Source organism: Aulostomus chinensis, chromosome 24 (genome assembly GCF_037954235.1).
Source record: "Aulostomus chinensis isolate RoL2024-O1b breed Wild chromosome 24, RoL_Achi_v1.0, whole genome shotgun sequence".
NCBI classification, from domain to species: domain Eukaryota; kingdom Metazoa; phylum Chordata; class Actinopteri; order Syngnathiformes; family Aulostomidae; genus Aulostomus; species Aulostomus chinensis.
In genome coordinates this window covers 17,959,717-17,973,793 of record NC_141343.1, presented here as the reverse complement: position 1 = coordinate 17,973,793, position 14,077 = coordinate 17,959,717, and the positions used below count along the sequence as shown (strand labels likewise).

At 43.1% G+C, this 14,077-nt stretch overlaps 2 protein-coding genes across 6 annotated transcripts; one reads left to right on the top strand and one right to left on the bottom strand.

Moving 5' to 3' along the window:
- reeld1 (reeler domain containing 1) lies at window positions 1-5,662 on the top strand. The gene is made up of 4 exons (XM_086196939.1): window positions 1-746; window positions 2,025-2,301; window positions 2,378-2,526; window positions 2,615-5,662. Exons 1-4 carry the CDS (start codon window positions 539-541, stop codon window positions 4,567-4,569), a joined length of 2,589 nt encoding a protein of 862 aa, XP_086053065.1. The 5' UTR covers window positions 1-538; the 3' UTR covers window positions 4,570-5,662.
- On the bottom strand, window positions 5,018-14,012 carry slc10a7 (solute carrier family 10 member 7). Of its 5 annotated transcripts, none has more exons than XM_086196946.1 (13): window positions 13,795-14,011; window positions 13,056-13,138; window positions 12,843-12,979; window positions 12,669-12,744; window positions 12,328-12,366; window positions 12,190-12,225; window positions 11,728-11,811; window positions 11,476-11,641; window positions 10,906-10,957; window positions 10,753-10,826; window positions 7,515-7,660; window positions 7,388-7,435; window positions 6,158-6,303 (listed from the first exon to the last, which is right to left on the bottom strand). In XM_086196946.1, the coding sequence occupies exons 1-12, from the start codon at window positions 13,892-13,894 to the stop codon at window positions 7,415-7,417; spliced, it is 1,014 nt and encodes a 337-aa protein (XP_086053072.1). In that variant the 5' UTR covers window positions 13,895-14,011; the 3' UTR covers window positions 6,158-6,303; window positions 7,388-7,414. The 5 variants fall into 5 exon arrangements, with proteins under 5 accessions (XP_086053070.1, XP_086053071.1, XP_086053069.1 ...); XM_086196947.1 differs by having other exon boundaries at window positions 6,207-6,303; window positions 10,906-10,943; window positions 13,795-14,012; XM_086196944.1 differs by lacking the exon at window positions 7,388-7,435 and having other exon boundaries at window positions 5,018-6,303; window positions 10,906-10,943; window positions 11,728-11,766.
- Window positions 14,013-14,077: the final 65 nt, after the last annotated feature.

The following is a 14,077-nucleotide window of genomic DNA, read 5'->3' as shown; positions in this document are numbered from 1 at the left end:
GAGTGTTTTTTTCCACATCAGTTATTTCCTATTAAGTTTTCGACACTCATTAAATGATTAAATGTTGCATGTTAGTTTAATATTATTAAATGAATGTTTGGACATTTCTCATATTCTCTCTGTTTTCTTGTTGTCCATTATTTGATGTACAGTAGATTTTTATCTCATTGCTACGGAGTCCTGGGGTGGCCACAGAGAGAAAACACAGTTCTGCGGGTATAGAGGAAAAAACCATGTCTATAAACGTATCCTCGAATTGATAATTCGTCCAGCTCCTTGTGTTGTTCACGTATCTGTCTGTGGCCTCACGGCGCCAAAAAACAGAGAGAGATTGATGGAGAATCATCTGCTCCCTCTCCAACTGCAGACGTCCTCCGTCAGCAGCATCAGCAACTCTGACCACTTCTCTTTCCCAACCAAAATGAAACCTCTTATTTTACTGCCATTAGTATCAAGAATAAATTACCTATCCAGAAATGTGGTGAATGTCTATGGGAAATGTTTTATCCAAATGAAGCCAGAAAGTTGTGCTGTGTAGATGCAGAGCTTCCACCTTTACGTCGGGGTGGGTGTGATCTTACTGTCCCTGGCACGGCCCGTCACAGCATTCTCACGTGGTGCCAGCCACGCCTCCTGTCAGGAAATGAGCCCTGGCCACATTCGTGCTCAACCACAGGGCCCGCAGCACAGCCACGTCACCATCCACACCTCTGCCTTGTCGTACCGGCCCAGACAGCTGCTCACAGGTAGGCATTAACCAACGACCTACTACTCGGTCACAGTAATTAACTCTTTAATTACTAACCTATCACACCTGCTCACCGGTTCAAAGGATTAACCAACGACCAACAACTCGTTTAAAGTAATTGACTCCTTAATTACTAACCTATCACACCTGCTCACCGGTTCAAAGGATTAACCAACGACCAACAACTCATTTAAAGTAAGTAACTCCTTCATTACTAACCTATCACACCTGCTCACCGGTTCAAAGGATTAACCAACGACCAACAACTCATTTAAAGTAAGTAACTCCTTAATTACTAACCTATCACACCTGCTCACCGGTTCAAAGGATTAACCAACGACCTACAACTTGTTTAAAGTAATTAACTCTTTAATTACTAACCTATCACACCTGCTCACCAGTTCAAAGGATTAACCAACGACCTACAACTTGTTTAAAGTAATTAACTCTTTAATTACTAACCTATCACACCTGCTCACCGGTTCAAAGGATTAACCAACGACCAACAACTCATTTAAAGTAATTAACTCTTTAATTACTAACCTATCACACCTGCTCACCGGTTCAAAGGATTAACCAACGACCTACAACTTGTTTAAAGTAATTAACTCTTTAATTACTAACCTATCACACCTGCTCACCGGTTCAAAGGATTAACCAACGACCTACAACTTGTTTAAAGTAATTAACTCTTTAATTACTAACCTATCACACCTGCTCACCAGTTCAAAGGATTAACCAACGACCTACAACTTGTTTAAAGTAATTAACTCTTTAATTACTAACCTATCACACCTGCTCACCGGTTCAAAGGATTAACCAACGACCAACAACTCATTTAAAGTAATTAACTCTTTAATTACTAACCTATCACACCTGCTCACCGGTTCAAAGGATTAACCAACAACCAACAACTCATTTAAAGTAATTAACTCCTTAATTACTAACCTATCACACCTGCTCACCGGTTCAAAGGATTAACCAACAACCAACAACTCATTTAAAGTAATTAACTCTTTAATTACTAACCTATCACACCTGCTCACCGGTTCAAAGGATTAACCAACAACCAACAACTCATTTAAAGTAATTGACTCCTTAATTACTAACTTATCACACCTGCTCACCGGTTCAAAGGATTAACCAACGACCAACAACTCATTTAAAGTAATTGACTCCTTAATTACTAACCTATCAAACAGGATGCATTTCTGACCTCTGAGTCCATCACAGATCTATTACAACACTCGAGTGGCTAACGCGTCTCGATCCTCAGTGACCATCCGGAGTTCTCGGGACTTTATGGGCTTCCTGCTCCAGGCTCGTGGTGCGGATGGTTCGGGACCCAGACCTGGAGCTGGAGACAGAGTTAAGTTTACCAGGACAGGGCAGGCGCTCGTAGGTGGTTCCTGGACTCCGGCGCCCCCTGGCACTCACACCCTGCACTGTCTCTCAGAGGGCGACACACTCACTCACTCAGACAAGCAGCTGAAGAGGAACCTGTCATTTGTGTGGAGGGCACCCGATGTTCCAATGGGAGACGTACGCTTCTAGTGAGTCACACTTGCCGCTCCACCATGTCCATAGACTGTCAAAGACTAACTTGTTATCATCTTGTTGTCTCTGCAGCATCACAGTGGTGCAGTCCTACTTCATATACTGGGCATGTATTGAGTCTGCAGTAGTGCATGATGGGAGTCGTACTCCTTGGAGTAACACCACAACAACAGAGCAGCTCACAACAACAGAGGCGGCAGGAGATGTCACCTCCCTCACAGGTAATGACTTTCAAAGTGGATGTAATTTATACAAATGAGGCCTTCTCACAATGTCAAAACTGGTTCTTTTCTTCTTGTTGACTCAAAGATATCCACAAACAAATAAATGCAGCTGTGACAACGCGAACAAGCAAAGGAGCAGGAAGTTATGAAGTTACTGGAACACTGTCAGAAGACCAGGACCAGGTCACCAGTGGGCGGATCAACCATGACAGTTCAGAATTTCTTCAGAATACATCCAGAGGTCCAACTGATACCTACACAAAGTCAGAGTCCATCTCTGCTGAGACTGAAGACCCAGCCAACCCTAGTACGTACACCAAAAACCCTTTCACTTCGTCCAGTCGCCGTTCCTTCACAGCTTCTTTAGTGTCAGCTGAAGCTCAAGAGGTCAAAATTACGTCCAGCCCCTCTTCCCATTCTTCCCTCCCTTATTGGATGGATAATACAAAGGCAAGAAATGATACAAAAAAGAATATCCAAAATGATCCAGAAACAAGGGACACAGCTGTACATACCCAGCCCTACACTGCACCAATACGCTCAAGTAGTCACCTCGGTACAGATCCATCCATGTTCCAGAGTCCAATAGGACCAATGGAGAGCCAAAAAAGCTCTCTGAAGTTTCAGATCCAAAGGAGCTCATCTCTGTTCCAGATAACCAGTCCAAGTAACAGTCAATCAAGTCTGGTTCACCAAACTGGCACATATGAAACATCTTTAAAAATTCTTCCATTCAAAACTCCTACCCAACCGTCCCCGACAATTCCACCCCATCCTCAGTTTGACCTAGGGAAGTCAAACTACCACCCTTTGACTGATGCCCCTCACCCTAGCAGACACATGTCGGCCCCACTGAGCCGTCCTCATCAACCTCAAACTCTCAGAAACTTTTTCCAATCAGACCTGTCCCTATTAGACTTACCCCCTCAGGATTTAAGTCTGGTCCCCCGGCTATGGTCCCGGCCCCATTCCCAGACTGTTGCACAAAAGGTATATGTCTTTCGGGGGGGGCAATCGGGGCCCTCAGGAACTCCCAGGTGGTTTGATTCTTTGCCCGTTATGGCAACATTTGACACAACCAAAGTTCCTCAGTCCCAAGTACCATCAGAAACCACAAGCTCAGTCTTCGCTTCCTCACCTCCTGTGACTACCCTTCCCTCCTCTTCATCCTCTTCTTCCCTAAGCTCAACCCCCCTGAGTCTCTCTAGAAAGTGGACCCTTGTGTCCAAACATCTGTCTTCCATTTCAACATTACCCTCTTCTTTCTCTGTAAAATATAAACCAAAAACAGCTTCACCTCCTGCTCCCTCTTCTTCCCCACTCTTCCTTCCTCTTTGCTCTTCCTCCTCCTCCTCACATTTTTCTAGTTCCTCCTACAACTCCCTTACTTCTGGTTCTCCTGCTTCATCTCCTCCTTCTTCCTTTAATTCTCTTTCACTCAATTCCTTATCTTCCTCATCCTTGTCCCCTCAGTTGACCTCCCCAAACCCAGGACCTTCTCCAGCTCCCCATCGCTCCCACTTTAACCCCCCCTTATCACCTTCATCCCCTTCACCCACTTTGAGGCATAAATTACTAATCCAGGCCAAAATTACATCATATGACCCTGATCCAATCAGAAACCCACCACCACGACAGACAGGGGTCCACCTGAACCATAAACCACTTCTAAACATGAACCCAAACTTTAAACCAGAACCTCCAACAGCTGATGCTAAACGTCCCTTCAATCCCTTTGGAATGTTGGACAAGTACCCACAGATCATCCCAAGACACAGTGCCTGGGAGCTGGGGATGCTGCTGGGCTGCTCAGCTGGTCTGGGCATCGTGCTGGTGGTCGGCATCAGGTACATCTACCGCCAGGCCTGTGGTAAACACACAGGCGTGACACTGAACGACAGGGAAAGAGAGTACGAGAGAGGTGAACGAGGGCTTATCCAGGTGCAGGAGTGTGGCGATCTGGTCCAAGTCCGTAGAATCCGAGAGAACAGCTTTGTGCTTCTGGCAGAGTACGACATCTTAGCATCACCCGGCGATTGAAGGACTCTCATGTGAACTTATTTTTAGCGATAGCATCAAATTTCTTTAACTCAGGGTAGACAATGAGTACCCTGCCCTCAACTGGAACAAAGCAGGAAGTGTAATTTTTTACTAACTTCTCACAAAGCAAATGAGAATACTGGTAGCTAGTTAGCCTAGCATGTCTTTTCAATGAACTTCTAAGGGAAACTAGCTGTTCTAGGATGATAAAAGCAAGAAACAAATGTTTGTGTTTGGCTGCACTGGGGTTAAAATGGGTCCCTAACAAATCTGAACCTTTAAACGAGTAGCGTAGCATCATCACACGACCACGTTGTTCTTCTCTCTTGGGTTTTAACAGTCACTCATTTAGTTGACGATGAACTCGACTAGCTTAGAATAAACTTCACCCATTCAATCCTTCTACAGTAAAAAACTTTCATGTTCTTTTGAAAAATAAACGATTTATTGTATGGCTGCCACAGCTGCTAACATTAGCATTGCAAACCTCTTTTGACCGCTGACTCTTCTTGAGCCTCAGTTCTGACACCGTCTGCTACTGTAAGGTCACACGGGCCCGTATGGATCCTGGAGCTGGTCCTGAGGGTCAGTGAGGACCTCCCATTAAAGTCTAGCTAACCTGTTCCTCCTGATAGCACGTAGATACATCGGGATGACGACACCGAGTGGCTGTTTTGTTTTTACTTCACAAAGACAAACAGCAAACGACAAGCACACACAAAGAGCACTGCATCACTGTAGGGTTAGGGTTGGTGTTTCCGGTCCTCCGGGATACGAGGCAGCATAGCATAGATAGCACCCGTGTTCCTGCTGAGACGACCGTGTCACTGGTGGGGAAGCACCAACTAATAATAAAGTCTACTTTAGTGCTGTTGCTGTTATGTCTCCTTGTTTTAGAGGTATTGAGAGCTTCGAATTGAGCTCTTTCTTCAAATGCAGGGGGAGCCCTGTCCTTCTTTCATGAGTGTCATAAAGGAAATCCATCAACTATCAGATTTGGAATTCTGTGAAAACTTCTATTGATGTTCATTGTAGAAACCTGGAATAAAGAAGAGTCACGTGGTCACATCATCCATTCATTTCTTTATACAGACCCAACAAATCCCTCACAGACCAGACTAGCTCAATTCTGCTGCTGGAGTCAGGAACCAGGTTCCTTCCTGTAGCTTTCAGAGAACCCAGGTTACACCTGTAACCCGGCAGCAGCTAGAATCAGAGTTAGAGAAGAGAAACAGTAGGAGGCCAGGGCTCAAAGTCAGAATGAAAACTTTCTGCTACAAAAGACAAGACCTATTAAACCTGAAGTCCATTTAAATAAGGATGTTTGAGTACCCATGATGCCTCTCATTTCCTGAAAACTATCAATTTAGTAAGGAAACTCAAAAAGGTCTTCACAACCAACATTCCAGCATCAGTTTCGTTGATCAAGAATAGAAATGTAACAATCTGCTCCCAGTAGAAAAACAGTAGAAAAATAGAAAATAAAAAGTAGTGAACGGTGAGTCAAAGTGGTGTTAAAAAACCAGCCGCCGTCCTCACTTTGGTTCTTCATATAAAAATAAAACTTGTTCTTTTAAATATAAAAGAATCTACCATCGAAATATGAAAAAGAGGCGGTGGCAGCCACGCTGTGGTCTCGGCTGATTGGTGGCGATAAGGCACGTAAGGCTGCGATGTCCCTCCCTCCTCGCTTCCTGCTGGTCACACAGGCTGCAGTGGCGCCAGCTTCACCTCCTAGAGAGTAGAAGGAAAAAGATGAGGAGGTGCCCCCAACAGTTCAATCACAACGTCTGTTCAATGAACCTGCCGCCGCCACCGCCATCAGCAGCAGCAGCAGCAGCAGCAAAGCGGCATCTTAACACAAGGAGGAAGAAAACGATCAAGGTGAAATGATTCGTTGATTGACAGAAAATTATTAACATGAAGCGAATGATCAAAATATTGGCAAGCAAGCGGTGTTTCCGTGGAGATTCTCAGAAATACTTTGGCGACAGGGCTGTAGACATTAAAGGCATTCTGAATTGTTCATCTTCAGAACACTCGCGGGTTATTTGAGTCACTTCCTGTTGTGATGCTCCAATCCTCTTCTCCACACGAAACCTTGGCAGCCATCTTGTCTCTGACAAACAAGTATAACACAAAGATGGCTGATGAACATGATGGCGTGTGTGTGGTGTAAAGTCGGTGTGATCACACGTCCAGCTTGTTTGCTCTGGTCTGAATCAGCTGGTTACAGGAGCCAATGAGGCTCAAACCAGCGGAGGACTCAGGTCTCTGGGTTGGACCACTTTCTCCAACCGCACCAGTTGGTTCAGGTGAGACCCGCCTCATTGTCCAGGTCTCACCGCATTCAGCCACACTGAGAAGGAAAAGGAAACATGGTGGACGTGAACGCACCCTTCCCCTCACAGTCTATGAAAGGGTTAATGTTGCTTAACCCTGTGTGAAAGAACAACGTTCTTTTTATTTACATGCAATCATCGTTTCTGACAACCCTGTCGCCACGGTAGCACCTGAGGGTTTGACTTGTACCTGGAGGGTTAATCACTTGCTCCAGGACTCAGGATGGGCTAGGTAGCTATGCTACTAGCCGGACAGCTAATGTTAAACTAGCTAGTTTAGGAAAGAACAGTAAATTTGACAACAGGAATGAACAGACTCCCAGCAGCCAATCAGACTGGAGTATTGACAAAACCCTGACCTCAACGCCACCACAACCCTAACGGTTGGCTTGCAAAGGCCTTGTGACCTGTTGTGATTCAATGTGACGAGCTCAAACACCAGTTATTGGTGTTTGTACTGGTGGTGGTCTACTCACTGGAGGCCGTGACGGAGGAATGAGGCCCTATCTCAACAACACACTAGACTGGAGGAGAGGAGAGAGGGGAGCAGGTTAGTGTTGGAATGCGGCCCAGTGTGAGCCTGACAGGAAGGCATCAGTGTACCATCTGGCGGCTGGTCATCCAGCGGCGGATGGTGGGCACGAGGACGGACCCCAGCAGGATCTGGGCCGGGTGGTAGATGAGCAGAGGGACGGAGATGAGGGACAGGTGCTCGTAGCCCTCGAAGACGATCTTCAGCATGGGGACACCTGGAGGGAGACAAGAGACAACCACTGTTCACGCCTCAATTTTTGTAGTTCTCTCCTCATTGGTAGGGTCGAGTGTAAATTTAAACACTGGATTGAAACTGACAGGAACAATAATGTGAATGCGTCTTAGCACGCGACCTCTGAACTCCTCCCTGAAGCAAACATTCGCAGTCACTCAGTTCCTCATTGGTGGGTTCTCCTGGTCTCACCAAATTAAATGGGTTCTTCTCCAGAATAAACTACACTGTTGGTTATCCACATTATAATTTGAAATATAAATACGCATATATGTATATATACACATAAACATATGTATATATAAACATATGTATACACATATAAACACACATACATGTGTATACATATGTATGTATACACATGTACATATATTATATATGTATATATGTAAATAAATATATACACACACATATATAATTATACACATATACATACACATATATGTACATATATTATATATGTATATATGTAAATATATACATACATATGTATATATACGTATATATACACATATATATACATATACATACATATATATACATACATATATATACATACATATACGTATATATACATACGTATATATACATATACATACATATATATACGTATACATATATACGTATATATGCATACGTATATATACATACGTATACATATATACGTATATATGCATATACATACGTATATATACATACGTATATATACATATACATACATACGTATATATACATATACGTATATATACATATACGTATACATATATACATATACGTATACATATACACGTATATATACGTATACATATACACGTATATATACGTATACATATACACGTATATATACGTATACATATACACGTATATATACGTATACATATACACGTATATATACGTATACATATACACGTATATATACGTATACATATATACGTATATATACATATACATATATACGTATACATACATATACATACATACGTATACATACATATACATACATATATATACATACATATATACATACATATATACATACGTATATATACATACATATATATACATACATATACGTATACATATATACGTATATATGCATACGTATATATACATACATATACATATATACGTATACATATATACGTATATATGCATATACATACGTATATATACATACGTATATATACATATACATATATACGTATACATACATACGTATATATACATATACGTATACATATATACATATACGTATACATATACACGTATATATACGTATACATATACACGTATATATACGTATACATATATACGTATATATACATATACATATATACGTATAAATACATATACATACATACGTATACATACATATACATACATATATATACATACATATATACATACGTATATATACATACATATATATACATACATATACGTATATATACATACGTATATATACATATACATACATATATATACGTATACATATATACGTATATATGCATACGTATATATACATACATATACATATATACGTATATATGCATATACATACGTATATATACATACGTATATATACATATACATATATACGTATACATACATACGTATATATACATATACGTATACATATACACGTATATATACGTATACATATACACGTATATATACGTATACATATACACGTATATATACGTATACATATACACGTATATATACGTATACATATACACGTATATATACGTATACATATACACGTATATATACGTATACATATACACGTATATATACGTATACATATACACGTATATATACGTATACATATACACGTATATATACGTATACATATACACGTATATATACGTATACATATACACGTATATATACATATACATATACACGTATATATACATATACACGTATATATACATATACATATATACGTATATATACATATACATATATACGTATATATACATATACATACGTATACATATATACGTATACATACATATACATACGTACACATATATACGTATATATACATATACATACGTATACATATATACGTATATATACATATACATACGTATACATATATACGTATATATACATACATACATGTATGTATACATATACATACATACGTATACATACATATATATACATACACATACATACATATACATATATATACACACATACATATATATATGTGTATATATAAGTGTATATATATATATATGTGTATATATATGTATATATACACACACATATATATACACACACATATATACATATATATAACTATATATATATAAATATATATATAAATATATATAAAAATAAATATATATAAATATATATATATATAAATATATATATAAATATATATATAAATATATATATATATAAATATATATAAATATATTTTAATATATATTTTAATATATATATATTTATATATATATTTTAATATATATATATATATATATTTTAATATATATATATATATATTTATATATATATATTTATTTATATATATATTTTATATATATATTTTAATATATATATATATATTTATTTATTTATATATATATATACTTATATATATATACACACACACACACACACACACACACACACACACACACACACACACACACACACACACACACACACACAGGGGCTGCACGGTGGTGCCGGGTTCGAGTCCCGGCTGCAGCACGGGGTCTTTCTGGGTGAGTCTCCATGTTCTCCCTGTTCCTGCTGGGTTCTCTCTGGTACTCCAGCTTCCTCCCACAGTCCAAAGACATCAATTGGGGACGAGGCTGATTGATTCTCTAAATTGACTGTAGGTATGAATGTGAGTGTGAATGGTTGTTCGTCTCTCTATGTTGGCCCTGCGATGGACCGGCGACCTGTCCAGGGTGAACCCTGCCTCTCGCCCGTTGACGCTGGGATAGGCTCCACCCCCCCGCGACCCTTAATGTGTAGGAATAAGCGGAAGATGACGACGGATGGACACACACACACACAGCCACATACCTCACAGACACGCAAACCTACCCAGAGTGAGCGACTTGTGTGTGGAGCAGAACAAGATGGCCACCGTGTCTGCTGGACTGAAGCCCGAGTCGGACCTGCAGACACAGACACAAAGTAGAGGGTGGAGGCGTTGATGACAAAAGCACTGGTGGACGACGGCGAACAGAAACTCACCTGGTGGAGAGGGTGAAGGTCAAAGACATGAAGCTGATCTGGATGCAGAAAACTGAAGATCACATTTGCAGTGGTTGTCATGGGAACGACTCGTGTCAACATGAATCATGTCAGAGGTGTTTTATGTTTCAAATAAACATAAAGCATTTTAACAAATGATCAGATCACCACGTCAGCCTGGGGCGCCTTCGCTACTGTTAGCATGTGACCCAGTATTGTTTGGACGTCACAGTACTAGAACTGTAGTACCAGCTGTTATTTACTTTCCCAATGACAACTAAAAGGAGATTCTAGTCATAAAATATAGGTTGGAACGCCATTCCTGGGCGTGACGCTGCTATTTGCTGCAGCTGCTGATGCCATATGCGGTACTTGACCTGGTGTTTTTCACAGTAGAACTGAACTACAACTTTGTAGTGACGGTGTAACTTGGTCGGTCGTCAAGGCTAGCTTGTGGCCAACTTCATATTGAGCAGACAAATGTATAGCAATGAAGTACGGAACAGTAAAATAGAAACTCTAGAAGTGTGATGAAGCCAAGGTGATGATGCGGTAGTGGACGGTACTGACTGATGAGGACGACCAGCAGCAGGCTGGTGGCGTCCAGCTGGATGTGACGGTTACTAAAGGTGTCACAGAAGGTGGTGTAGATGATCAAGAGAAGGACGGCACTGCTGATGGCGCCAAATGGAGGCTTCCTCCGTTCCAGGAAGTCCCTGAGGAACTTACGGCACACCTGCACGCACACCCACACACACACACACAAACAGGAACTTAGCGCTGCACGCTAACATATTAAAGAGGGTATGTTTTTGCAGCTACCTGGCCCAGGATCAGTGGCACCACCACTGTCATGAAGAGCTGCAAGAAGATGGAGGAGAAGGGCACGGAGGAGGAGGAGCCAAGCTGGATGGAAGTGACACCTTATTTAGAGTTACAGTCACACATAGCGCCACCTGTCAGATGACTGCGCTATGGCAGGCATTGGCGATTTTAATGTCAGAGAACAGTATGGTAATAAATAAGAGCACAAACACAAAAAGAAGACATTTTCAGAATAAAAGCTGCTGACCAGCACCAAACGGCTATCAGCTAGTTAGCAGCTAGCTAGTGAACATAGCAGAGCATGCAGCATTTAGCATGAGAATTTTGTAACCGTCTGGTTTCTACTGGCTCTAGCAGCATGTGGACATTTCATTGTTTCCACAGCAACGGGGAGGGCTGACTGTGTTTGTTGGGAACTGAAACATGCGAATATTTACGTCAAAGTGTTTTCAGACTCACGAAGAGCAGCAGCAGCACTGGCGTGACGATGATGCCCTGAACAACACAAGCACACCTGACATCAAATGTCTGTCACTGTCTCAACCTGCAAACAGGAAGTCCGAATCTTCAAACAGGAAAAAAGCCAGGCAAACTTACCAGGAAGCTCCCAAAGGCAGAGTTGAAGATGGCAGCAGCCTGGCAACACAGACCACCGGTCACCAAGACAACCATTTTACTGTGAGTGGGTGAGTGTGTGAGTGTGGGAGACCTTCTTTGGGATAAACACCAACCCTATCAGGACCTCTAGTCCTCATGGGGACCAAAGACCATCCTAGTCTCTTTCAGATTAAAGTTAGAGTGAAGGTGTGAACTGAGGTTAGGATCAGGTTCAGGTTACAGTCAGGGCCCGGGCTGAGGTTAAGGCTGACCACCTGGATGGGAGTCCAAGGAAGGTCCTAATAAGGACAGCTACACAAACCTGCGCGTGTGTGCGTTACCTCGTTGCCACCGACAGCCTTGGTGAGAATGACAGCAGATGAGACTGGAGGTGGCATGCAGCTCACTGTCTGTAACCTAGGCAACGGCAACAAGACACGACGATAACATCTTCTTTTCACCATGTAGCCCCCCCCCCCCCCCACACACACACACACACACACACGCGCGCGTACCCTCGCAGCAGCCACGGGTCGATGGCCGTCAGTGCCAGCACTCGCAGCAACAGCCAGACCGCCAGCGGGAAGAAGACGAGGGTGAACGACTGGACGAAGACGTGAAGCCGAACGTGAAGCAGCGCGCTGGTCAACTCCTGCCAAAACACGCACACACGTCATTTGGCTCCTCCCACCAGGAGCGGCGGGGACATCAGCATCTTGCCGGTTTACCTCTGTTTTCAGTGAGAGGCCGCTGTTGAAGAAGATGAGCGAGACAGCAACATACGCCACGCTGACCTCCGGTTTCAACGGGCCTGCAGGACAGAGAGGGGGGCGAGACGGTTACCATGGCAACCACGATAGTCAGGGTCCATTCATCACAGTTCCGTGCAAGCCGCGAATGCCGTGGCAGCGCGTATGTGATCAGTTGGGCGGCGCCATGGTGGCACCCACCCTCAGGATGGGTCCAGGGGGCTCCGCCTCCAGCCCGGCGGACGCTCGTGCTGGACGTGGAACGGCGGAGGACTCACGTGAACAAGAACGGGACGGACAGCAACCTGAGCACCCGCGCAGGCGGGAGCGCGCCTGCCGCCTGAGGTGTGCTGACACCCCGCAGAGTGCAACGTGTCACTAGATCCGGTCTGATGTGTCCGACCTGAACAGCCGCTCAGGCGACATCCACGTCACGTCCCGCCTCCGGCGGACAGCAGTCAGACGCTCTCCCTCTGTCAGCACCCACGCACAACTAAGTTTGGTGGTGAGTAACTCCAGCCGGTTCGACCTGACTCGAAGACCTGGTCGTGACGTCATTAAACATGCCGACACTCCAGCAGGTCTCGGGTCGGTAGGAAAGAGCCACAACTACATGTAATAAAGAGGATTCTCGTTGAAGTTGAGAAGTAGCCGTGTGTGTGTGTGTGTGTGTGTGTGTGTATCGCGGATGTCTGAGCTGATTCCCCGCTTCACTCACCTGCCTTCACGCCGAAGCGAGGCTCAACTTTGGCGGATAAGATGACCAGCACGATGCCGATGATGAACCACTCCCTCCTCACAGTGGCCAGCAGGCCCATGTTCCAGCCCCGGACCTCCCCGGATCACCCGCGGCCCCGAGTCTCTCTCCTCCGCGGCTGCAGCAGCAGCTTCTCCGTGATTCCTTGTCACAGAGTCCCGCTGCTTCCGGACATGTGACTGCAACGACGCCGTAAAGACCGCGGCGAGCACGCAGCATGATTTTACCGTAATATATAGGAGAG

Coding starts and splice junctions, on each gene's coding strand:
- reeld1 (XM_086196939.1), top strand. CDS start 539: ATGCAGAGCTTCCACCTTTACGTCGGGGTGGGTGTGATCTTACTGTCC. Junction 747..2,024: donor GCCCAGACAGCTGCTCACAG/GTAGGCATTAAC, acceptor CTCGATCCTCAG/TGACCATCCGGAGTTCTCGG. Junction 2,527..2,614: donor AGATGTCACCTCCCTCACAG/GTAATGACTTTC, acceptor GTTGACTCAAAG/ATATCCACAAACAAATAAAT.
- slc10a7 (XM_086196943.1), bottom strand. CDS start 13,894: ATGGGCCTGCTGGCCACTGTGAGGAGGGAGTGGTTCATCATCGGCATC. Junction 12,980..13,055: donor GCCTCTCACTGAAAACAGAG/GTAAACCGGCAA, acceptor GTGTTTTGGCAG/GAGTTGACCAGCGCGCTGCT. Junction 11,642..11,727: donor TGCCACTGATCCTGGGCCAG/GTAGCTGCAAAA, acceptor GTGTGCGTGCAG/GTGTGCCGTAAGTTCCTCAG.